At 41.3% G+C, this 26,988-nt stretch overlaps 1 protein-coding gene across 1 annotated transcript in view; it reads left to right on the plus strand.

Annotated features, from left to right (window-relative positions):
• LOC140480044 (dihydropyrimidine dehydrogenase [NADP(+)]-like) overlaps window positions 1–26,988 on the plus strand; it is a 731,044-nt gene that overhangs the window by 614,152 nt on the left and 89,904 nt on the right. The window contains exon 20 of the mRNA XM_072574601.1: window positions 17,780–17,959. Coding sequence (XP_072430702.1) covers window positions 17,780–17,959 — 180 coding nt within the window. The remainder of the gene's footprint in view (window positions 1–17,779; window positions 17,960–26,988) is intronic.

Consider the following 26,988-nt stretch of genomic DNA (forward strand, 5'->3'; position numbering starts at 1 on the left):
ACCTTCCATCAGAAGGTCAGAAGTGGGGATGATCGCCAATGTTTGCATAATGTTCAGCATCATTCCCGGCTCCTCAGCTACCGACGCATTCCATGTGTAAATGCAGCAAGACCTGAATTTAGTTTGAAAAGTAGCAATTAATATTTGCAGCACAAAAAGTGCCTGCAATGGGAGTCTTCAACAAGGGAGTATCTAACCATTGTTCCATAATATTCAATGGCATTACCATCATTGAATCCCCACTATCACCATCCTGGTGGCTACAAGTTATCTGAAGCTGCACTGGACTAGACGGCTGCAAGAGCAGGTCAGTGCTTTGGAATTTTATAGCAGGCAGCTTACTACCCAACTCCCCAACCCCTGTTCATCATCTACAAGGCCCAAGTCAAGGTTACAATGGCATACTATTGTCTGTATGTGTGCAGCTCCCACAACACACACAGCTCAACACACCAACTAAAACAATGCAGCTTGCTTGTTTGACACAGCACACACGACATTAAGCATTCACTTCCTGGATGTAGGTTTGCCCGCTGAGCTAGAAGGTTCATTTTCAGACGTTTCGTCACCACACTAGGTAACATCTTCAGTAAGCCTCCGGATGAAGCACTGCTGATGTTTCCTGATTCCTATTTATATGTTTGAGTTTCTTTGAGTTGGTGATGTCCTGTGGTGATGTCATTTCCTATTCTTTTTCTCGGGGGTAGTAAATAGTATGGTGACGAAATGTCTGAAAATGAACCTTCCAGTTCAGTGAGCAAGCCTACATCCGGAACCTCAACCTGAGCTACAAATCTTCTCAAAATTCACTTCCCATTCAATTCTAATGCACAGTGGTAGAAGAGTGTACCATCTACAAGATGCACTCCAGTAACTCACAAAATCTCCTCCAGCAATACCATCTTTGTTCAGGGTCAAAATCCTGGATTTTATAAGTACATGCACAAATGTGTGCATTTGCATGGGCGTATGGTTACAATTTACCATCCTTTAATTTATGGGCAGGAATTTCAAAAAAAGAAAGGAGAGATCATGGGGACAGACATGAGTAGTTGCTGAGCGGAATACTGCAGATTCCTATTACATTGTTCCATATGAGTGTGTTTATTGCATATATATGAACAGACAATTAAATTCAGAGCAGAAGTAGGCCATTTTGAACCTGTGCCACTATTTGACATGATCTTGGCTGATCTGATTATGGTCTCAGCGTCATTTTCTTATCTGTCCCCTAGACATCCAGACTCCCTTATCATTCAAGAGTCTACCTAACCCAGTCTTAAAAATATTCAACGATCCTGCCTTCACTGTAGTCTGATAAAGAGAAATTCCCAGAGCGACAATGGTCAGAGAGAAAATAATTCTTGTCACCTCTGTATTAATTGGGAGAAATTTTATCATGAAAGTGTGTCCACTAAGGAGAACTGTCCTCTCAGAGTCCATCCCATTAGTTCCTCTCAGGAATTGATATTTTCAAAAAGATCATCTCTCAGTTTTCTAAATGTCACTAGATGCCCAATGTGTCCATCCCTTCCTTATAAGATAATTCATCCCAGGAATCACTTGAGTGAAGGTTCTGCTTTTAATGCTGTTGCTGCTTCTAATGCTTTCTTAAACAAGGAGACAAAAATGGTACGCAGTGCTCCAGGTGTGATCTCAGAAAGTAAATGAAGAAAACTCTGCTTGTATTTTCCATTTCCCTTTGCAATAAACAGCAACATTCCATTTGTCATTTTAATTACTTGCTATCTGCATTCTAACTTCATAATTCATAACCAGGACACCCAAATCCCAAAGTTTCACAGCGATATGCATTCTTTCTCCATTTAAAAATATACTGCTTTTCCATTCTTCCTGGTAAATATATGCATGGAAACATGCCATCCTGGTTTGTATGCTCCACTCAAGTTTATCATCAGTACCCTTGATTCCCTTTTCCCTCATTTGTCTATTCAACATCTAATTTTCCAGATGATACAAAGATAGGTGGAGGGGGCAGGAAGGCTGCAGAAAGATTTAAACAGTTTAGGAGAGTGTGCAAATAAAGAGGCAGATGGAGTACAATGTGGGCAAGTGTGAGGTTGTGCACTTTGGTAGGAAAAACAGAGACATGGACTATTTTCTAAATGGGGAGAAAATGCAGAAATCTGAAGTGCAAAAGGACTTGGGGGTCCCAGTACAGGTTTCTCTTAAGGTAAACTTACAGGTTGACCAGTATTTAGGAAGGCAAATACAATGTTGTCATTCATCTCGAGACAACCAGAATATAAAAGCAGGGATGTACATCTGAGGCTTTATAAGGCTCTGGTCAGATCACATTTCAAGTATTGTGAGCAATTTTGAGCCCCATACCTCAAGAATGTTATATTGGCCCTGGAGCAGGTCCAAAGGAGGTTCACGAGAATGATCCCAGGAATGAAAGGCTTAACATATGAGGAATGTTTGAGGACTCTGGGCCTATACCTGATGGAGTTTAGAGGGATGAGGAGGCAACTGACTGAAACTTTCAGAATACTGAATGGCCTGGACATTGGGAAGATGTTTCCCTTGGCAGGAGAGATGAAAACCCAAGGGCACAGCCTTATAGTGAATGGAAGACCTTTTAGAATGGAGATAAGGAGAAACTTCTTCAGCCAGAGAGTGGTGAATCTATGGAATTCGTTGCCACAGAAGGCTGTGGAGGCCAGATCATTGAGTATCTTTAAAACAGAGATAGATAAGTTCTTGATTGCCAAGGGGATCAAAAGTTACATGGAAAAGGCAGGAAAATGGGGATGAGAAACTTACCAGCCATGACTGAATGGCGTAGCAGACTTAATCGGTTGAATGGCCTAATTTCTGCTCCTATGTCTTTTGTCTTAGCTCTTAAAATGCCTCTCTTCAATTGGTTTCAGCCACTCGCCACAATGCAAGTTTCACATTCTCTTTGGTAGAATAAGTTTGTCTAATTTTTTTTTGGATTTCTTGTAACTTAAAATAATGATTTTACTGAATGTAAGCACCACTGGCTAGTGCAGCATTTATTGACCATTCCTAACTGCTCCTAAGAAGGTGGGAGGGTGAGAGGAGAGTCTTCTTGAGCTTCAGTTGATGGGGGTTAGAATCACCCAGAGTCCTGTTTGGGAGGGCATAGGAAGGAGTACTGATATCATTAAAGCTGGAGTTGTGGCTTAAAGGGCAATTTGCAGGTGATTACGTTTCCATAAACTTAATGTCCTTGTCCTTCAAAGTGGTAGAGTTCATGGGTTTGGAAGATTAAAAAAACACTGGAACTCCCTCCCTAATGACGCAGTGAATGTACCTACACAAAATAGACTGCAGCATTTCAAGAAGGCAGGTCACCACCACTAACTCAGCAAATTGAATAGGGTATAAATGCTGGTCCAGCCAGCAACACCCAGGTCCCATGCATAAACAAAAATTAGCTTCTGATAATTGCTCCCATTTGAAGGCCCATGTTGAGAGTGTACATTCATAGACTTGAATACAGTACCTGTAACTTAAAAATGTACAGGATACATTTTGCAAGACACTTCTGCCAGCATGAAGTCTTGTAAAACTGAGTATGACATTTCATGTTGTTCGTGGATAGTGTAGCTTATGTCGTATCTGCCTCTTATTAGCCGTATTGCCAACCAACACAGAACTGACTACCGGTTTTGGAAATTATGGTTAACGGTGTGCTGAACTTTGCACTTTATTTGACTTCAAAGAAAATGACAGCAGATATGCTTAAGCTGACTGGGCCTGACAAAGTAGTTTTTTTAAAGTTGTTCAGAATGTTTACAGTGCTAAAGTTTAGCACATTAATAGGAAATACTACTGGCTTCATCTGTGCTGATGCCTGTCACTGTAAATACCATACTTTTAACACAGCAAGGCATCTAATTGATACTTTTGTCAACAGTCCAGGTCAACAGCCAACGTTTGGACCACAGCAATAATTCACAGGCTCCTTGAGTATTCCACAATTTGAAGGAGATAGATGAACAATGGTGTAGACAAGAACTGTAGGTGACATAGTTGCACACCAATTGTTTTGTTTGTATTCCTCATCCTCCTAGGACCCACCATTGCAAATCAGTCCCACCAAGCAGGGTAAGTCAGATGAAATGCGATACATCCAAACCACAGGAAACATATGTTGGAGTAGGCATCTAACTATTGAAGACACATTAAGCAAATGACAGCTGTCATATTGCATTCCTGCTGGACAGGATGCATCAGCTGGATAGATAACAGAATCTTTACAAGGTGGCAATATTCCCAAAATCACAGAACATTGCTGATAGCACATAATTAAAGATCCATATTTTTTTTCTATCAATGCCAAGAGGTACTTGAACAGGAATACCTTTCATTCAAACAGTGCCCATTCCATGTGTCAACCCGACAGAAAGTTACTCATGCAGTTTAATGTGCTTAAAACATTTGGTAAGGCTTCATGAGAGAACCTAGACTGGATTTTGAAAGGACTGCTGGATCAGTACCTGGTGCAGATGGCATTTAAAAATTATGGTCTGAGACAATACGAGGGGTAGCTCTGCCAAGCAGGTGGTTCCTGTTTCCTGAAGGTAATTGGCACCTCTAATTATACACCAAGCTCCTCACCCGTTAGGCCATTTAAAGTTAACAATAGCATGGCAAGAATGGAGTTGAAACCTGGAAGTCAGCCAGGCATCTGGTTCCCAATCCCACTTTGAAATTTCATACCCCTTTCTCTAGGCTTTGAGCCTTTATTTATGGGTCTGTTCAGCAGAAAGACACTGGCTTACCATATGTTCCAAGATGCATAGGGCACAACCATAAGACCAAAATATGTAGGAACAGAAGTAGGCCATTCAGCCCATCAAGTCTTCTCTGCCATTCAGTGACACCATGGTCTTGTTGATAATCCTCAATTCCACTGCCTCACCTTTTCCCAATAACTATTCCTTACAGATTAAAAAAAAATTGTCTCAATCGTGGATATGCTTATTGTTCCAGCCCCAAACAGCAGAATTGAATAAAAAATTCCACAAGTTCAGTACCTTGAAAGAAGAAATTCCTCATCTTTGTTTTCAAAGTGTGACCTCTTATTCTGAGATTATGCCCTGTAGTCCGAGACTCTCCTTCAATGAGAAGTAACCTTTACCCATCCACCCTGTCAATTCCCCTAAGAAACTTCACTGTTTCAGTAAGGGTCAGCTTTCATTCTTCTGTTTTCCAAAAAGCACAGTCCCAATCTAATCAACCTGTCACAGAGTCATAGAGGTCTACAGCACAGAAAAAGGGCTTTCAGATCATCAAGTCTACACCGGCCAAAAACAACCTTCTAACTATTCTAATCGCATTTCCCAGCACTGGTGTATGCCTCATGACACAGTCCCTCCATACCTCATGTCATTCTGCTGTCTGTTGTCACTATCTCCTGCAAATTTACTGAACACTTTTGCACTGTATTGTCAGGACCACAAATCCTAACCCTTATGGATCACAAGTGGATTTGTTTTAAAGAAGACTGATGTAGTCACAATGGTGATGGATTTGGTTCAATGACTGTCTGGAGAGATAGAGAGACCCTGGAATGTCACAGCAGAAAAGTATCAAGGAAACTTCAAAAGATAAACAGATAAAGAAGAAATTCCCTATAATCTGAACTGTAATCACCTGGGAGCTATTTCTGACTGTGAATATGTTGTGAGAAAAGACAGCAGTCTGAGTGAGAGACATCTTTTATGTCTTCCCCTTTCAAGAATACGCAATAGTGTTAAAAGGCAGTTCAACCCTGCTCTCTGTTTGTTTGTAGATAATAGTGAACTGAGTTGCTTGTATATATTAATGGGCTGATATACACATGTGTGTTAGTTTGGTTGGAGAGCTTAGAGACCTGTGAAGGTCATAGTTGAAGAGCCATTCACCAGTCACTTCTACCTTGCAGAAAAATGAGTCTCTTGCTTTGAGTTCGAGAAGCTAGCTTGCCATTAAGCCTGTCAAATTCAAACAGGACAAAAGAATTTCAGGCTACCGGCAAAGACAAGAATCATGAAATTGAATACTTGGCTGTCAATGTTCTATTACCTACCATCCACCAACAACCCAGAGACTGAACAGGTTATCTTTTAACTTCTGTCTATCTTTTTGAATTCACTTCCGACTTCTAATCTGTGTGTATGTGAGTTTTGTTATTATTTCTTCTTACATTTAGTGAATAACAACCTCACACTTTGTTAATTCAAGATTGCCTGATTAAATTGGGTTCTTCTAAAACATAAATTCATTCTGTGTGGAAGAAAGGTAACTGCAAGTGACAGAATCCTGTCGGAAATTATTCTTGAGGAGACCAACTGAGGGGGAGAGTGAAAAAAAAAGAGGAGTCTGTTCATTTTCACTTACCTCGGAGTGTGAGGAATCATGTTTGGAACTGTAATAGCTGAGGAACCTCACCCAGGGTCTGATTATAAAGACGTACACTCTCAAGATATGTCATGAAAATCCTTTGGCCATTGAATGACTCCTTTCAGTAAATGGGTTTGACTGTGTGCTTATCCACAAATCTAGGTCTACTATTGTAGTCAGCTGCTTGTGTTTTTCTGCTGCTGACTTTGCTTGTTTCCTTGTGCTTCAGCTTGTCCACCCTTTCAAGCTCCCTGACTCAATATTGCAGCATGGGTCAATCTGCCTTAGTACCTGCTTCATATGGAGTGTCTGATGCAGCACACTATGAAGTGTTAATTTGCTTGGTGTGACATGGGCCTGCCAAAATGTTCTGGGAAGATCCTATCGAAAGGCCAGTGTCACAATTATATCTATGAATTGTATGAATTAATGAAATGGCTTCCAACTGAGGGTATTGGTTAGCCCAGTTGGCTGGCTTGTGATGCAGAGTGAAGCCAACAAGCGTGGATTCAATTCCTGCTCCATATGAGCTTACTATGAAGGACATTGCTTTTCAAGCTCTCTCTTTGCCTAGCAACCCTTTGGTTCAAAGATCACCATTTGTCTCTCTTTCCCTAATGAGACTATGGCAACTTAACCGTCTAACTTAGGTCACATGCAAGGTATCATGAAAATATAACTAAGTGAATGAAAGGAGCCTTATGATACTAGCCTTTCAATATGTCAAGTTGCCAACCCTCTCTCTTACATTTCTTTGATGGATTTGAACCCAAATACTTCCAAATCATTGTCATCAAAGTGAGACTTCCTTAATGTTTGAAAATCTATTTTCAACTTGTTTTTCTCTCCACCTCTACCCCGGAAACCTGTCCCTCTCAAACATTGTTCTCTGCCTCTTAAAAATTCACAAAAATGCAAGAACTGCACACTCCTCTCTCCAGCCTACATTCCCTCTTGCAAGAATCAATAATAATATAACATGTATATGGCTTCTAGGGTTGGTGACGATTCGTCGCGGCACATTCGCCGCCACCACCAATTAGCCACTGCCGGTTCGCCACCAGCGTTTCTCCACTGGGATCGTTTGACCTCTGGAGACTATTTGCCACCGGAAGTATATATATGTACTGATTGTTTTCCCTCCCGTCTGTTCTTTCATACTTCTCAGTTCCCTTTATTAATACAACTACATACTACATATTGATAAAAAAAAGGTAAAATAAATATCATTTTATAGGTTTATAAATTAAAAATGAGTTGCAAATACTTGCGGTGGCAAATCGTCCTCAGTGGCCAATGGGTGGTGGCTAAGTGTCCTCTGCGGTGAAAGGGCAGTGGCTAATTGCCAGCGGCGAATCGCCAGCGGCAAATGGTCCCATCCCGGGGCAAATCTAATGGCGTTGTCGGTTCATGTCATACCTCATACAGATTGCAGGTGATAATACAAATGGCTTGACTTCACAAAATGGAACCTGCAGCCACATTTCTGAAAGATTGGTCAGAATCTTAACTGTCAGGGGGCAGGCTGGGCAGGACAGGTTTGAGTGTCTGCTGGATGTAGAAGTTCCCAGAAAGGGACATGGAGTCAGCATTGCTGAATCCACTGGAACAGTTTTGCAGGCAAATGAGAAATCTCCTTCACAATGCAGGTAAATAATTTTCCAACAAGCAATTCAGTAACGAACACCTGATTGAACCAATCAGTCTCACTTTGCCAGCTGACTTTTTGAACTGTTTTATGGATTACCAGGATTTTACTACAATCCAAAGATGTGCAGGCAGATTAGGTGAATTGGCCATGGTCAATTGCCCAGTGTTAGGTGCATTAGTCAGGGGTAAATATAGGGTAAGGGGATGGGTCTGGGTGGGTTACTGTTTGGAGGGTCGGTGTGGACTTGTTGGGCCGAAGGACCTGTTTCCATACTGCAGGGAATCTAATGTAATCCACTCGGAGCAATTAGGGGTGAGCAATTCATACTTACATTTGCTAGCAATGACAATATCTCTTTGAAGAATAAATGAAAAAAAACAAGGCAAATACAGAACTTCTTCAATGGAACTGAAAGACAATGGAAGGTCCATTGAAGAGCTGCACCTATGGCCAGGTGATAGGCTGCTGCTTAACAACCATTCTTCTGAGATTGATCTCACTATTTCCAACTATTCAGAAATCAGTTCACTTCTCTTAGACTTCACTCGTCTTAAATGGGACTTTCTTGCTGTCAGCATTCACTGCAGCATATGCAGCTGGACCTTGAGCTGGGAGGAGGAACAAAAGGAGCAAACAGCAACAAAGTTTGGAGCAGCAGAAAGAACACCACCAGTGGGAGCAAGTGCCCACCTCTTCAGTCACATGCCATTTCACAAATTCCAGAGAAGATGGACACACATCAAAGAATAACAAGAGCAACATGAGTGACTTTGAAGCGAAATTGCCCCATCGGGGAGGGGGGAAGAGGTGGGGGCATCCAGTATTCAATTCATAATCTGCAAGTACCGTACATATCAGGAGTAATGGCTGTGACCAGGAATTAGAAATCTGCTGGAGACAGCATGCATTAACTGCTGCGAGTCACAACAAGGATATTTTATAATTTCAGAACGAACCTTGCAAAGGTTCTTAGCAGCCCCACCATTTGAGAAAATCAGCCTTACGCTATGATATATCATGATTGTGATTCCTCACTGTTTGTGTCTGCATGTTAATTGTTTTTTTGATGCAGGTTACTCGTCCAGACTTTAAATAATTTTACCCATGCAATTGGCAACTCCCTGTTATTATTGTTGTACACAGAATTTTGCTTTTGTAAAGTAGTGCTGGTATTTAAAGGTATTTACAACTATGTAACAGAAAGCTCCACTTTCCTAAAAGCATTTCAGTCACATTATTTGTTGATAGATATAAGATCATAAGACATAAGAGCAGGAATAGGTTATTTAGACCATTGCATTCGACCCAATTCAGTGCACCTCTATTCATTAAGATCATGGCTGACCTGGCTTTAAGTTCACTTGCATGGCCCCCTACACCAAACCCTATCCCCTAGCTCTAACCTAAGACTTAAATAACAGTCTAACTCAGCCTTGAATTTATTCAATGATGTTTATAATTAGTCTCTGTGTTGTTGATACACTCATCTGGTATTTTCAGAGACATTACTAGTGATAGTAATCTTTTACTGCAGATTTTACTTGATGAATTGAATTTAACATCCCTAGGAGTAGTGGGATTTAAACTCATCTCTACTGGCTATTAGTCAGGGCTCCAGATTACTGGTCCAGTAACATAACCACAATGTTAGCATGTCCCTCAACTAATAAGTTGGCACAAATCTTATCTTCAGAGTCAATAAAATGCATTATGTTTAGGTTTGTACATTTGATGCTACAAGATTTTCCAGTAATATAAAACACTGTGGGCAGAATCTTATGGGGGTCTGATTGATGTGGGTTATGGTAGGAAAAGTGGTAAAATCATGTGAGAAGTCTAGCAAGGCTAATCTTGACTTGGGAGCAATGCAATGAATCTTTTCACTAAGTTCTGGGCATTCAGGCAAGACAAGGAGCAGCGTGTTGCCTTCCAATGGGATTTATTGCTTGTTAACGACCTTGATAACTGCAGATCTCACTTCATTAATATACAGTTTCCTATTAGCTCAGTTGGCAGGTGGCTTGTTTACAATACAGCGACACCAAGAGCATGGGTTCAATTCCTGCATTAGCTGAGGTTACCATAAGGACTCTCTTTCTCATCTACTCCCCTCGCCTAAGGTGGGGTACAGTCAGATTAAGCTACCACCAGACATCACTGTCTACTGAAAGAGCAGTCCAATGTTGGCTTTTCCATAACCTATCTTAACAGAAGCCTCGGGCAAACTGAATGCTAAACATTCTCATCATGGAAGTCAAAGCAGGTACCTGACAGCTTCAATTCTCCATTGGTTGCAAACAGCCTTCATGTTCCTCACCATATAACCCCATCTTGGGGCACGATCCATTGGCACCAAACTCAGAAACACTTTCCTTGTTTTCCAAGTACTGTCTTCAGAAAGCTGCACAGAAGCGAGCTTTCAGAAGTGAATAACGGTTAAAAAGAATGCAATCAAAACCATATTGGCTAATGATGTTTGATTTAAATTTGAGTTAAAATCTAATTGTAATCATAGACATCAGAAACAGTTACACAGCTCAAAATAGCGTGTGACAACCACTTCCAATTTTGTGGCTTGCATGTAAATCAAGTTACATCAAATATTTATAGGTATAACCTCCAAAACCTTTGTCATTCACAACATATCATCTGATTTTCATCTTTTCTTGCCTCATCTAACAGATTCACAAGGGTTCAGGAATTGGGAGTGAATGTTTAGCTATACACAAGTTATTGTAATTCTGTTAGGATGACTGGATGCTCCTAGCTCCCCTGCGCCTTTACTGACATATGCTCTATTTTGTCTTGTGGAGAGTGCAGGCAATTTATTTAAGAGCACTGTCCCTTTCACTTTACTCTTCTCCATCAAGCACATGGGATAAATGAAATTGTAAAAGCTTATGTCCAAACTTTCATTGTTTGCATAACATATCCATTTTTCCTCGTGACATTATAAAGAAAGGAAGTTGATAGGAAATAAATGGTATTTAATGTGCAATAGTTGATTGACTGTTTGCAATTAGCTATTTCAAAGTTGCTCAAAAATACTAATCCCATCTGTGAAATTTTGACATTAAATTTTATTGATTCATACTGGAATGAGATGCTTTAACTTAAAATAGTTGACCATTGGATTCTACAAATCATATTATAGGGCACAAAATCTCAACTTGCTTCATTTATGATTAAACAGTTGAGCTTAAGTGAGTAAATATTCAGCATGATAATTTTTGTTAACCAAATGTTTTTAATCTGCAATACCATCCAAACTAGAAAGACACTCAGCACTCAGACTAGGATGAATAATGCACCATAAGGTTGCTGTCTCATTAAAAAGAGATGACTGGTGGTGGTTTAAACAGGTCACCGTGCCGCAGGTGAGGGGAGAGGTTGAGAAAGAGAGACCTTCCTGGGAGCCTCAGCTGGTGCAGACATCAAATCCATGCTGTTGGCCTAACTCTGAGTTACAAGCCACCTGTCTGGCCAATTGAGCTAAGCGACCAGATAACACAGTGCAGCTATTTAAGCCCTGCGTTATTTGGACACAGGAGACAAAGATCTACTTCATATTCTGTGTTGTTCAACTGGCAATGCAGACAAGGCATATTTTGTGCAGCGAGTGCCATTGCCTCAATCATGGGCAAGGCTCAAAAAGCCCCAAGCTTCATGCTCATGACACAGAATCACCATTAACAGTTGACCAGTGCTGTAGCTCTGTTTTGGAATGGAGGGTTAAAAGGGGATATGAGAGCATAAGATCTTAAAAGTACGAACTTGAAGTGTAAATGAGATGTTGTCATGTAGTGGTATTGACACTGTACTAGTAATCCAAAGCCTTTTGGCTAATAGGAGACATGAGGTCAAATTCTGCTGTGGCAGGTAGTGGAAGTTGAATTCAATAAAAAATCTGGGACTAAAAGCTTGTCAACCTGACCACATAACTATTGTCATAAAAACCCATCTAGCTCACTAATGAGCTTTAGAGAAGAAAGTCTGCCATCTTTCTCTGGTCTGGTCTATATGTGACTTCATCAATGTGGTTGACTTTGAAATGGCTTAGCAAGCCACTTGAGAAAGGAATGAAACCACTGGTATCAACCAAGACACTGAAAATGACAATGGCAAACACAGCCCTATCAATCCTGCAAAATTGGGAGGGTTCTGCCATCTTCACATTGAATATACCTCCATTGTGTTATTTGGCATTACCACCATGCTAAATGGGATAGACTATCAAATCAAGGAGTGGATTAGTGGTGCTGGAAGAGCACAGCAGTTCAGGCAGCATCCAACGAGCAGCGAAATCAACGTTTCGGGCAAAAGCCCTTCATCAGGAATAAAGGCAGTGAGCCTGAAGCATGGAGAGATAAGCTAGAGGAGGGTAGGGGTGGGGAGAGAGTAGCATAGAGTACAATGGGTGAGTGGGGGAGGAGATGAAGGTGATAGGTCAAGGAGGAGAGGGTGGAGTGAATAGGTGGAAAAGAAGATAGGCAGGTCGGACAAGTCAAGGAGACAGTAACTGAGCTGCAAGTTTGAAACTAGGATGAGGTGGGGGAAGGGGAAATGAGGAAGCTGTTGAAGTCCACATTGATGCCCTGGGGTTGAAGTGTTCCGAGGCGGAAGATGAGGCATTCTTCCTCCAGGCGTCGGGTGGTGAGGGAGCGGCGGTGAAGGAGGCCCAGGACCTCCATGTCCTCGGCAGAGTGGGAGGGGGAGTTGAAATGTTGGGCCACGGGGCGGTTTGGTTGATTGGTGCGGGTGTCTCGGAGATGTTCCCTAAAGCGCTCTGCTAGGAGGCGCCCAGTCTCCCCAATGTAGAGGAGACCACATCGGGAGCAACGGATACAATAAATGATATTGGTGGATGTGCAGGTGAAACTTTGATGGATGTGGAAGGCTCCTTTAGGGCCTTGGATAGAGGTGAGGGAGGAGGTGTGGGCACAGGTTTTACAGTTCCTGCGGTGGCAGGGGAAAGTGCCAGAATGGGAGGGTGGGTCGTAGGGGGGTGTGGACCTGACCAGGTAGTCAAGGAGGGAACGGTCTTTGCGGAAGGCGGAAAGGGGTGGGGAGGAAAATATATCCCTGGTGGTGGGGTCTTTTTGGAGGTGGCGGAAATGTCGGCGGATGATTTGGTTGATGCGAAGGTTTGTAGGGTGGAATCTTTTTGGAGGTGGCGCAAAGACCCTTCCCTCCGTGAAACCCCACCACCAGGGATATATTTCCCTCCCCACCCCTTTCCGCCTTCCGCAAAGACCGTTCCCTCCGTGACTACCTGGTCAGGTCCACACCCCCCTACGACCCACCCTCCCATTCGGGCACTTTCCCCTGCCACCGCAGGAACTGTAAAACCTGTGCCCACACCTCCTCCCTCACCTCTATCCAAGGCCCTAAAGGAGCCTTCCACATCCATCAAAGTTTCACCTGCACATCCACCAATATCATTTATTGTATCCGTTGCTCCCGATGTGGTCTCCTCTACACCGGGGAGACTGGGCGCCTCCTAGCAGAGCGCTTTAGGGAACATCTCCGAGACACCCGCACCAATCAACCAAACCGCCCCGTGGCCCAACATTTCAACTCCCCCTCCCACTCTGCCGAGGACATGGAGGTCCTGGGCCTCCTTCACCGCCGCTCCCTCACCACCAGACGCCTGGAGGAAGAACGCCTCATCTTCCGCCTCAGAACACTTCAACCCCAGGGCATCAATGTGGACTTCAACAGCTTCCTCATTTCCCCTTCCCCCACCTCATCCTAGTTTCAAACTTGCAGCTCAGTTACTGTCTCCTTGACTTGTCCGACCTGCCTATCTTCTTTTCCACCTATTCACTCCACCCTCTCCTCCTTGACCTATCACCTTCATCTCCTCCCCCACTCACCCATTGTACTCTATGCTACTCTCTCCCCACCCCTACCCTCCTCTAGCTTATCTCTCCATGCTTCAGGCTCACTGCCTTTATTCCTGATGAAGGGCTTTTGCCCGAAACGTTGATTTCGCTGCTCGTTGGATGCTGCCTGAACTGCTGTGCTCTTCCAGCACCACTAATCCAGTATTTGATTTTCAGCATCTGCAGTCATTGTTTTTACCTTATCAAATCAAGGAGATCTATCAAATCAAGGCCCATAAGGTGCTGCTGCCCACCAGCAACAACAGAATTGTATTTAATCACAACCGAATCCATTTTGGCCACCTCCTGTTGGTCCCACATCACAATGACATCATCATCACCAAATCTCCAATTATCAACATCCTGGAGGTTACCATTGACCAGAATCAGAACTGGACATGTAGATACTGTGACCACAAAAACAGATCAAAGGCCATGAAGTTTACAGTAAGTAACTCGTCGGCTGACTCCCCAAAGCCTGTCAACTATCTACAAATGCGCAGGTCAAGAGTGTGAAGTAGTACTCTCCACTTGACTGGATAAGTGCAGCCCAAAACAGCATTCAAGAAGCTTGACACCATCCAGGAGAAAAAAGATTGCTTGATTGGCTCACCATCCACCACCTTCAATATTAACTCCCATTACTTCCAATGCACAGTGACAGCAATGTATACCATCTCCAAGATATACGACACTAATTTACCAAGGCTCCTCTGATAGCACCTTCCAAACCCATGACTTCTTCTGTCTAGAAATAGAAGGACTGTAGATACATGGGGACACTATCACCTATAGGTTCTCCTGCAGGACATGTACCATCCTGCCCTCGAGCTTTATTGCTGTTCCTTCACCATCACTGGGTAAAAGTCCTGGAACTCCCTTACTAACAGAATTATGGGGTCTGTCCACCCCAAGAACTGCAATGGTTCAAGAAGGCAGAAGCTAGGTGGGCATGAGTCCTGATACCTTCAGAAAATAAAGCCTAAAAAATTCTGAATTTACAGACCATTCTAAATTTTAGTGATGGAGATGGCAAATGATTTGCTTAAAAATGCAGGTCAATTGCCAATGACATTTGATACGCACAAACACAAGGTAATGAGACTAAGAAAGGGAAATAAACAACAGAAGAAATTGCTTTAGGATGCAAGTCAGTGCACTCAAGGGATTAGGTTTTTAGTACATATTTCAAAATAATCAACTCTGTTGTGTTAAAGAGCATTAAGAAACGTTAACCAGATCTGAATCACCGGTCACTAAATTATCCAAGTATTGGAGGCAATGCAGCAAAGAGCAATTAAAACAAATTGCTTAATGCATCTAAGTGATGAGGAGGGTTTGAAAAGCTTTGAGTTTTGGAGACAAGAAGCCTCATGGGAGAGAAAGTTCAAATAATGAGGGTTTTAAAAGAATAGAAAACACAAAAAGCAGATAAATCAACCAAGCCAATTATCCCCCATTGGTCGACTCTGGATAATTAGCCCAGTGGTAGAAGTAGTTGTCAACAGCACTATCGAGTGACACCTATCCAACAATTAGCTGAGGCTTAGTTGTTTTCTGCCAGGGGTGCTTTGGTTCTGGACTCATTATGGTATTTGTCCAAACAAAGACAAAGGAGCTGAACTCAAGTGCTGAAAGTGAGCGACTTCCCTTGACATAAAGTTAGCATTTGACTGACTGATAGTGGGATGGTATGGTGGGATACTTTCCACTTGACTGATTGAGTGCATCTGTAACAACATTGAAATGTTCTGCACTATCCAGGACAAAGGAGACTGCTTGTGTGACATCTCTTCCATCACCTTCAATATTCACTCCTTTCACCAACAATGCAAACAGTGACAACATTGTAAACCTTCTCAGATGCACTATTGCAACTCAACAAGGATCCTTCAATCCTTCTCAAATCCACAATCTCTACCACCGAGAAGGACAAGAGCAGAAGACACCTTCGCTTCCTCACAGCGTTGTGGATATCCCTGCTCAACGTGGGCTGTAGCAGTTTAAGAAGGGAGCTCATCACAATCTTCTAAAGATTACTTAGAGATACACAGTGCTTGTTGGCTTATCCAGAAATGTGTCACGTAAAATAATTTTGAAAAGGATGAGTTGAATTCCAATAATTTGCACAAAATTGACCCAACTTCTAAAAGAAAGAGATTTTGAAGAAGTAACAAAGAGGATTGATGAGGGCAGAGCAGTGGGCGTGATCTGTTTGGACTTCAGTAAGGTGTTTGAGAAGGATCCCCATGAGAGACTGGTTAACAAGATTAGATCTCATGGAATACAGGGAGAACTATTTGGATACGGAACTGCCTCAAAGGTAGAACACAGAAAGTGGTGGTGGAGGGTTGTTTTTCAGATTGGAGGCCTGTGACCAGTGGAGTACAACAAGGATTGGTGCTGGGTCCACTACTTTTTATCATTTATATAAATGATTTGAATGTGAGCATAAGGGGTATAGTTAGTAAGTTTGCAGATTACACCAAAATTGGAGGTGTAGTGGACAGCGAAGAAGGTTACCTCAGATTACAACGAGATCTTGATCAGATGGGACAATGGGCTGAGAAGTGGCAAATGGAGTTTAATTTAGATAAATGCAAGGTGCTGCATTTGGGAAAGCAAATCTTAGCAGGATTTATACACTTAGTGGTAAAGTCCTAGGGAGTGTTGCTGAACAAAGAGACCTTGGAGTGCAGGTTCATAGCCCTTTGAAAGTGGAGTCGCAGGTAGATAGGATAATAAAGACGGCGTTTGGTATGCTTTCCATTATTGGTCAGAGTGTTGAGTACAGGAGTTGGGAGGTCATGTTGCAGCTGTACAGGACATTGGTTAGGCCACTGTTGGAATATTGCATCCAATTCTGGTCTCCTTCCTATCAGAAAGATGTCGTGAAAGTTGAAAGGGTTCAGAAAAGATTTACAAGGTGTTGCCAGGGTTGGAAGATTTGAATATAGGGAGAGGCTGAATAGGCTGGGGCTGTTTTCCCTGGAGCATCAGAAGCTTAGGGATGACCTTATCAAGGTTTATAAAATCATGAGGGGCATGGATAGGATAAATAGACAAAGTCTCTCCTCTGGGGTAAGGCAGTCCAGAACTAGAGGGCATAGGTTTAGGGTGAGAGGGGAAAGATATAAAAGAGACCTAAGGGGCAACAAATTCACACTGAGGGTGGTGCGTGTGTGGAATGGGCTGCCAGAGGAAGTGGTGGAGGCTGGTACAATTGCAACATTTAAGAGGCATCTGGATGGGTATATGAATAGGAAGGGTTTGCAGGGATATGGACCGGGTAGGGCAGAGATATCTGGTTGGCATGGATGAGTTGGACCGAAGGGTCTGTTTCCGTGCTGTATGACTCTATGACTCGAAAAGTACATTAGCTCAATATACATTGAGATTTAACTAGTTTTGCACCAATACCAATGAATATGTGAAATGACATTTCTGGTTGTTTATTGGAGGCAGATAATGTGGAAATAATAAGGAAGATTGGGTTAAGGATATACAATTAAGAATCATTAGTGTTTTTTTTGTTTGGATCAGATGAACTTTAGAGCCTTTTCCAGTCCTGAAACTTCCTGATATTTTTGACTTCCTAGTTTAATTCAATGTAATTGTATAAATGGTTGTGATGCATTTAAAGCAAGTCAGAGTAATATTTCTTAAAGTTACATTATGAATAGCTGAGAATGCAAGAGGCAATAATTGGATTTAAGTAAATCCAAGATAGTCTTAGATAGAAGATACAATTTTGCTCATCATTCCATATCCCCAGTAACAAACAATTTCTCCCAACAGCTAACATTATGGTGTAGTGCATGTGAAAGTATCTATGTACACATTAAAATAAACTGTACACTTACAGGTATGCAGTGCTGTTCAGAATCAGGACTTCACATTAATTGATGACTATTGCACGGGATTGAAGGCACTCTTGTATTTAAAAAGCATCGAAGAGCTGCAAAATTGGGAAGGACAGAGCCCGCCAACAAGACCTCACCAGAAAGGAAAACCTGTACCTAACATTGCTGGTATAATTGGACAGGTATGATCTTTATCTATCCTTTCTTGTTCCATCTTTCTCTTTAGCTCTGTCTCCACCTCTTCTGTAAATCTTTGAGTGTTAGAAATGAACCAAGTGTTTATACGAGATCTGTGGTGGACTTGGAAGATATGGCAGAAGACACCAGGTTATAGTCCAACAGGTTTAATTGGAAGCACTAGCTTTCAGATCATTAGGTGATGAGAAGGAGCGGCGCTCTGAAAGCTAGTGCTTCCAATTAAACCTGTTGGACTATAACCTGGTGTTGTGCGATTTGTAACTTTGTACACCCCAGTCCAACACTGGCCCCATCTCCAAATCATGGCAGAAGACAACATCGTTATTACAGTAAATAAGGTGCCGTGCGCAATCTAGCTCACCATGAGTTCATTTCCAGATTACCTGTGTTAATTGTAATTATATAGGGCTTTATAAGAATGATCACCTTTTTATTGTACTATATTTATTCATATATATGCATTTTTAAACATAACACAATTAAAATTTCAAACTTCATGTTAGAATTATTTTAGATATGTCGACTAATTTTAATAATTGTGAAAAATATGACATACCAACTCAAGCATTGAAATTCCACTGATGCTATTTTTGTCACACGGTTAGTTTTTTGAATAACTTAACCAAATGAAGTGAAAAGAAATCTTCCTAACTGCAGTACTCATATTGAATTCATTGCTGTTTCAACCAGGCAAATATTAAATAGAGCCTCACCAACAGATGGAACTAACTAAGTAACACCAAAACTTGTCACTGTGATGGTAGCATATAAAACCTTAACATATGGCAATCCCATCCATTTTAAGTAAACATATGTGTGCCTCTCTTAAAATATTGTAAAAGAAATTGCACATGAGTACAATAAGAGTTTATATTGCTAAAGTTTTCCAAGCATAGTTTTATGATCTTCAAAGTTTAAGATGTTATCAGCAGAAAGCAAACTTTGGGCAACTTAGAAATGTAACCGATTCCAAACAAAATGCTAAAAGTGTCGAGAGTGTGGTGCTGGAAAAGCACAGTAGGTCAGACAGCATCCAAGGAGCAGGAGAATCGATGTTTCGGGCATAAGCTCTTCATCAGGTATGAAGCTTGTGGGCCAGGGGAGCTGACAGATAAATGGGAGGGGGTGGACTTACGGAGAATATAGCTAGGAATGTGATAGGTAGATGAAGGTGTGGATGAAAGCGATAGGTTGGAGAGGAGGGTGGAGTAGATAGGTGGGAAGGAAAACCGACAAATCAAGACGGAGGTGCCGAGTTAGAGGCTTGGCACTGGGATAAGGTGGGGGGAGGGGAAATGAGGAAACTGGTGAAATCCACATATTCATCCTGTGTGATGCAGAGTCCCAAGGCGGAAGATGAGGCGTTATCCCTCCAAGCGTCGGGTGTTTAAGGTTTGGCAATGGGACAGCCCACTGTATCTTAAGTCCACCACCAGAATAAGAAACCAAGTTCGAGATTTATATCAAAATTATTCGTGACTTTCTGAATGCAGTCTTGGTTAACTCCATTGGGACCGGACTAACTACATCAAGAGCCTCACTTTTATATTCCTCACTGAGGCACTTTAGAACACTGGCTGTTAAACACCAGAAGTTAAATATTAGATTAGATTAGATTCCCTAAGGTGTGGAAACAGGTGCTTCGGCCCAACCAGTCCACACCGACCCTCTGAAGAGTAACCCACCCAGACCCATTTCCCTCTGACTAATGCACCTAACACTACGGGCAATTTAGCATGGCCAATTCACCTGATCTGCACATCTTTGGATTGTGGGAGGAAACCGGAGTACCCGAAGGAAACACACGCAGACACAGGGAGAAGGTGCAAACTCCACACAGACAGTCGCCCAAGGCTGGAATCAAACCTGGGACCCTGGTGCTGTGAGGCAGCAGTCTAACCACTGAACCACAGTGCCATCCCATTAGTTAGACAGAATCCAGGTACATGTTTTTTGTAGTCAGAGTTTTGTCCCAGTTCATACACTGTCAGCTCAACCGCCATTGATTACTTGTTCCCCATATGTACACATCTAGTCAAGTTCTCATCCAATTAGATATTTTTAAACCAACCTATATAAATATGTTATGACGTGTGCAAATAGGTGGAACTTGACTCTATGCCTTCTAGCTCAGAGATCAGGTCACTACCACTGTACTAAAAGAGCCCTTCCTCAGACAATTACATTCAGTTGACATATAACCATCAGCAGTTCTCTTGTTACTCTTAGCCTCAAGCATCCTTGCCAGACCCTACCAGGTAATAACATGGGCATACTGCCAACTTTAGCAGATATAGAATTAGCCATTCAATTTCAAACCAAGCTTTCATGGATAGACTCAAACTCTTCATGTTCTTGCTGTCAGCGATACATTCTGTCCATTAAAAATAATTACTCTCTATTTAACTTGCATCTTTAACATAGGCAAGGATATCTTAAAATAACACCACTAAAATAGGGGGAGTTTACAGAGGTGACCAAATAGACATGGATTATAAAAGTAAGGACTGCATTGTTATTATTACTACAAACTATTATTGAAGTTCAGTCATTGCATTGAAGAGGGAAATGGTTAAACATTTCAAGATAATCACAACAGAAAAAGATTAAACAGACATGTATAATGTTAAAGTGTGTCTTTGTGATGTTGATAGAACTGTTATCTATCTCTTATTGCCCTGAGAAGATTTGAGTTAACCATAAAGTGTGGAGCTGATGTCATTTGGAGGCCAGACTATCTGGTACCAATGCAGAAAAGTACCAGATTTATTAAATTTATTTTCAGTGCTTGCTATGTTGAGATTGAAATTAATGACCTTTGGTTTGTTAGTCCACTGCCATAAACTACCATAGTCTCAGCAGCAGTAAGGAGCTGGTCAAAATTACCTCAGGCTATGCTGAAATTTCTATGACTCTACGAAAAGATCCATCAAACTGATTTAAGATGACTGGTTATCGTAAAATATATTTCTGGGCTAAGAATATTATTTTGTCTTTACGGGGAGCTGGAATTCCTTCATTCAATGCTTTCATTTTCCTGATGGGTTGAATAAAAATGTCCTCAAAAGGTCTATAATTTGATGATTATAATTCAGTCTCAATGGCTTTTAGTATAGCCTCAACCACAGCACCATCTTCAAATTTCTAGTTGCTTCATTGGCAATCCGTAACCCAAAATTATACCATTTGAATGATGCACAAGGTGCGAATGTAGTTGAGTTACCAAGCCACAGATAGCATGTCATTTAATCCTCAGTAATTTTGTCAACCCAACTTTTTAATCTTTATCTCTTATGGTGTAGCAATTGCTACATGATTCTACATTCCTGATGAAGGGCTTTTGCCCGAAACATCGATTTTCCTGCTCCTCAGATGCTGCCTGACCTGCTGTGCTTTTCCAGCACCACTCTGATCTAAACTCTGGTTTCCAGCATCTGCAGTCCTCAGTTTTGCCTACATGATTCGAGTCAGCCAGAAATAATTATACCGTTTTGAATGTCTAAGCTTATTTTTAATTTGCAGATAAATAATTCATAAATGGTAAGATATAATTTAATAGTAAGATCTGGTAATTTCAAAACCACTTTCTTGCCTTTTCCACATAAACCTTGATTCCCTGCTGAATAAAAATCTGTCTGCCTCAGCCTTGACTAGTATGACCATTGGTTGACTAATTTAAAACTACTATGATGTCAGAAATTTACCGTTGGTTATAACATCAATAAAAAGGATGACTGTCTCAGGAATGGAAGGTTTGCCTATCTACAGAAAGAAAATTAAAATTGAATTATTTAGTAAGGTCCTAGGGAGTGTTGCTGAACCGAAAGACCTTGGAGTGCAGGTTCGTAGCTCCTTGAAAGTAGAGTCACTGATAGATAAGATAGCGAAGAAGGCATGTGGTATGCTTTCCTTTATTAGTCAGAGCACTGAGTACAGGAGAATGACGGTTATGTTGCGACTGTACAGGACATTGGTTAGGCCACTTTTGGAATATTGAGTGCAATTCTGGTCTCCTTCCTATTGGAAATATGTTGTGAAACTTGAAAGGATTCAGAAAAGATTTACAAGGATGTTGCTTGGGTTGGACGATTTGAGCTATAGGGAGAAGCTGAATAGGCTGGGGCTGTTTTCCCTGGAGTGTCGGAGGCTGAGGAGCGACCTTATAGATGTTTGTAAGATCATGAGGAGCATGGATAGGATAAACAGACAAGGTCTTTCCCCTGGGGTGGTGGAGTTCAGAATTAGAGGGCATAGGTTTAGGGTGAGAGGGGAACGATATAAAAGAGACCTAAGGGGCAACTTTTTCACACAGAGAATGGAGCGTGGTTGGAATGAGCTGCCAGAGGAAGTGGTGGAGGCTGGTACAATTGCAACATTTAAAAGGCAGCTGGACGGATATATGAATAGGAAGGGTTTAGAGGGATATGGGCCGGGTGCTGGCAAATGGAACTAGATTGGGTTGGGATATCTGGTCAGTGTGGACGAGTTGGACCAAAGGATCTGTTTCTGTGCTGTACATCTTTATGACTCTATGACCCTGTTTCTCCAATCAGTGCCTACTTTTATATTCAGCATCCGAACAGTATGAGTTTGAATATGTAATCGTCACCCTGTCTTGTCTAATTCTTCCAGAAATTGTTTTTGAGTAGTTCACTGATATTACTCCAGAGATTTGTTTGCAATTAATGTTCCAGAATGATTCTTCTGGCATTTGCCTGAAACATCATTCCTGTCTGTTTCAACAAGAGGTTTCAGCCAAAATCACAGATGAGAGAAAGATAAAGCATTCTGTTCACAAACAGCCAGGGACACACAGTGAATTTTCTGTGAAAAGCTTGAACTAAATCAGTACATTCCTATTGTAGCCAATAAGGAATGTCTTAAAGATAATTAGTGGGTAATTGGTGTAAATCAACAACATTCTTTTAAAATGTTGTTGAATGTCGTTCACAAAATAAACCAAGCTAATTTTGCGATACATGAATTCAGGAACTTGAGTTAAAAGTGTCAACTTGAAACTTTGAATCAGGACATGCACAACTATTGCCCCTAATCTGTAAAGGTTACAACACAGAGTTCAGTGTTATTGTGAAATACAACAGGAAATAGCTGGAAATACTTAGCAGGTCTACTAGTATTGGTGAAGAGGGAAACAGAGTAAACAAAATGTGACTTCTTCAGATGAACCCCTTCAGCTCTACACCCACTGTCCAATCTCTGCATTCCTTCAATTCTGACTGGGGTGCACTTATTTCCCTCAGTGCTGTATTAGTGGTTATGTCTTCAGTTGTCCAGGCCCTAAGCTGCGGATTCTGTCTCTAAACCTCTTTGGCTGTCTATCTCTCTACCCCATTAACCCCCATCTCATAATCCCTGCAGTTTTTCAATAGAAACTTATCTCTAATACCATTCCAATGATGCTTTATGATGTTGTTTTACATCAAAAAGAACTTTCATAATTTTTTTTTCATTGGATCACTAACACGTGTATTTGTTTCTATATTTTAAGGCATTGCATGCATGAATGTATATATCACACATAGATGTAGATATTATACAGTTAAACTGCATAGCCCTTGTGGGAAGAATGAACTTATATATCTAGGTTTCTTGACAACAACTTGGTATTCTTAGCTTGAACTGTACAAGTCTGACAGCAAGTGGAACACAAAGGGGAGTAATGAGCATAGCAGAATAAACCTTTGAATGATGCAGTTGAGAATAATATTAGCTATCAGTGTTCATTCATACAAAGGGCAATTATAATACATTCAGTTAGCCTTTGGACATTCTCACAAGATTTCTACAAGGAAAATATTTTGCATTCAAATAAGCTACGTATCAGGTTATAAAAAATGTTGCATTGCTGTCTGAACGCAAACAGTATTTTTTCATCAGTGCATATTTACCACTTTACAGAAGACATAGATTGAAAATCAAACATCTCAACTGCTTCAAAAAAATGCAATGTTGGTTACCGACTAGAAATCTACACACAATAGAGATGGTACCTTAGCTGAAGACAGAAAAATGCTTTGTTTCTAATCTTCTAATCACCTCCTTTCTCTATCAAAATCCATTTAATGAAATGTTAACAGTGAGCGCCTTGTGCAAAAGCAACTTGTTTAACCATCGCACTTATTTCCTATGCGACCTTTTCCACTTCTTAGAGATGTGCTATAGCCCAAGGAACAGCAATCTGGGCTCTTACAAATGAACCTCATCTCAGTGTTTGAAAGGCAGCAGTTTCTGGGTCAACACATTTTCAAGACTGAGATGTATAGTTTTCTTTTACAGAATATCAAGAGATATGAAGTCAAGACAGGTAAAGAGGGGAAGTAAGCCACAATTCAATGACAAACTAACTGAATGATAGAACATGCCTTAGAGACTGAATAGGGCATGCCTTTTCCTACATATTGGGTTCGGGATGCACACCAATAGGTTTTGGTGAGCTAAGTGAAGCACAGATGCTTATTCTCATTCCTCTGCTACCTGTTGTGCTCTGGCTTGAGGCTTGTGATTACATATCTTTCAGAATTACAATTTATTTCAGGAGCTACAGTGTTAAGAATATGCCGATGCATTCTGGGACATCTTGTAGAAAATCTCAAGCATAATAGCTTAAGCATGCCAGATAGTTGCTCCAAATTCATTCCTTCCTGACCAAACATTAACACAGAAAACACCACTTAAACAATTTATCTGGTCATTAATAATAAAAAGAAAATCCTGGAATTACTGAACATGCCTGTCAGTTCTGTAGAGAGAAAATCTATGTTAACATTTGAGGAAAATTAATTCTGTTTTTCTCTTCATGGATGCTGCCAGACCTGTTGAGTATTGACAACAATTTCTGTTTTTATATTGGATATCTAGCCACTGCAGTACTTTGCTTTTGTTATTTGATCACAAAGAGTTAAACAAAAGCAAAAGCCTTATTTTTTATAATAATAAATCCCAATCCTGTACATGGGTGTGTGTGTGTGTGTGTGTGTGTGTGTGTGTGTAAGAACAGTATTTTACAATTACAACAGTGTCTAAACCAAAAAAAAAGTCTATGCTCGTCTGGATTTTGGCCTAAGCCCAAAATCCTCAGGACCCCTGTGTCACATTTTAAGGTTTTTCCAGATTTTTGACTTAGACCTGAATATTAAAGTTCCTTTTTGCTTGGTATTCTCACAAAACCCAACAAAAACCATTTTAATTTCAGGCCATAATGATTCTCAGGCAGGGGTTGTAATACAGCAGTGACCTGGAAATGTGGTCAGTGATGAACAAGGCAAGGAAATGAAAATTAAGCAATAATTACAAACTATGGCTTGTTTTGTTTTAATGCACCTTATGCTTCCTAATTTTGTAGTCAGGCAATTTCTGTTTTATTTATTTATGAGATGTGAGTGTTTCTGGCTCAGCCGGTATTTATTGCCCACCCCCAATTGCCCAGAAGACAGTTAAGCATCAACCACACTGTTGTGGGTCTGGACTCCCATGTTGCCCAGAATAGGATAGTAGCTTTTACTTCCTTAAAGGACATTAGTGAACCAGATTAGCTTTTACAACAATCAACTGTGGTTATACGTTTACTATTAGGCTAGCCTTTTATTAAGTGCAATTGTAATTAACTGCAAGATCCCCAGAGCAAAAGGCTGCATAGGTGGCTAGATAGATGCATGTTTTTATTTTCTTATCCTCTATTTGCTGTGATAGGTAGATACAACAAGTACTTTGGCTTCGACTTTACAGGAGTACAGGCATATTCAGCATTTGCTGTCATCGCAATTCTGTAGCTGGCAGCAAGTTTTAGAGTCCAAGCAGCATAGTTCTAGGGAAACCCAGAAAGTGCAGGTAGTGATTCTATACCTTTCCAAAGAGTGCACTGCTGAGTATGCAGTTAATAATTATTGTTGTTTGGTGGTACAGAACTTGACGATTGTCGAAAAAAGATACATTTTGTTCACACTTTTTCTTTTGAGCATGTTTTCCATTCCCATTTGTGAAGACCATATAGGACTTGCATATTGATGACATTGCAGTGTCCATTTGCTCATTTGACATTATTAGCCTTTTCAACCAATTACCATGCAAAGAAACTATCAACACCTGTGCTGCAACACTATCTCAGGGTGAACTAGACCTGCCATCATTGTAGGAATCAGTATTTATTGAAATTATTAACTCAGCAATTCACACCATTGTGTTCAGTTCAATTACGCCATGTGTGCCTGAATACACGGTTCTGCATTGGGAGTCCCATAAGGTCCAGCTTTCAAAACATTTAGTTATCATATTGGAATTATATAGCACAGAAACAGACCCCTCAGTCCAATTGTCAGGCATTCTAAACTGATCTTGTCCCATTTGCCAGCATTTGACTCATATCCCTGTAAACCCTTCCCATTCATGTACCTAGCCAGATGCATTTTTTAATTAGATTACTTACAGTGTGGAAACAGGCCCTTCGGCCCAACAAGTCCACACCGCCCCGCCGAAGCGTAACCCACCCATACCCCTACATCTACCCCTTACCTAACACTACGGGCAATTTAGCACGGCCAATTCACCTAACCTGCACATCTTTGGAGTGTGGGAGGAAACCGGAGCACCCGGAGGAAACCCACGCAGACACGGGGAGAACGTGCAAACTCCACAAAGTCAGTCGCCTGAGGCGGGAATTGAACCCGGGTCTCTGGCGCTGTGAGGCAGCAGTGCTAACCACTGTGCCACCGTGCCGCCCAATGTTGCAATTGTACCCACCTCCATCACCTCCCCAGGCATACACACACCACCGGCTGCATAAAAATGTTGCCCCTCAGGTCCCTTTTAAATCTTTCCCCTCTCACCTTAAATATTCTTGTTGGATTCCATGAGAAACATGTCTTCAGTGGAACTACACCTAACCTCATGCCCTTTTGCAAATACCCAATATGCAGAATGATGCATTTGCTGTATTTGCACAGAGACATTTCCTTACATATCTTCATGAGCTCGATCCTGCATTCAAGTTCCCGTT

The sequence above is a fragment of the Chiloscyllium punctatum genome, chromosome 7 (genome assembly GCF_047496795.1).
Source record: "Chiloscyllium punctatum isolate Juve2018m chromosome 7, sChiPun1.3, whole genome shotgun sequence".
Classification (NCBI taxonomy): Eukaryota; Metazoa; Chordata; class Chondrichthyes; order Orectolobiformes; family Hemiscylliidae; genus Chiloscyllium; species Chiloscyllium punctatum.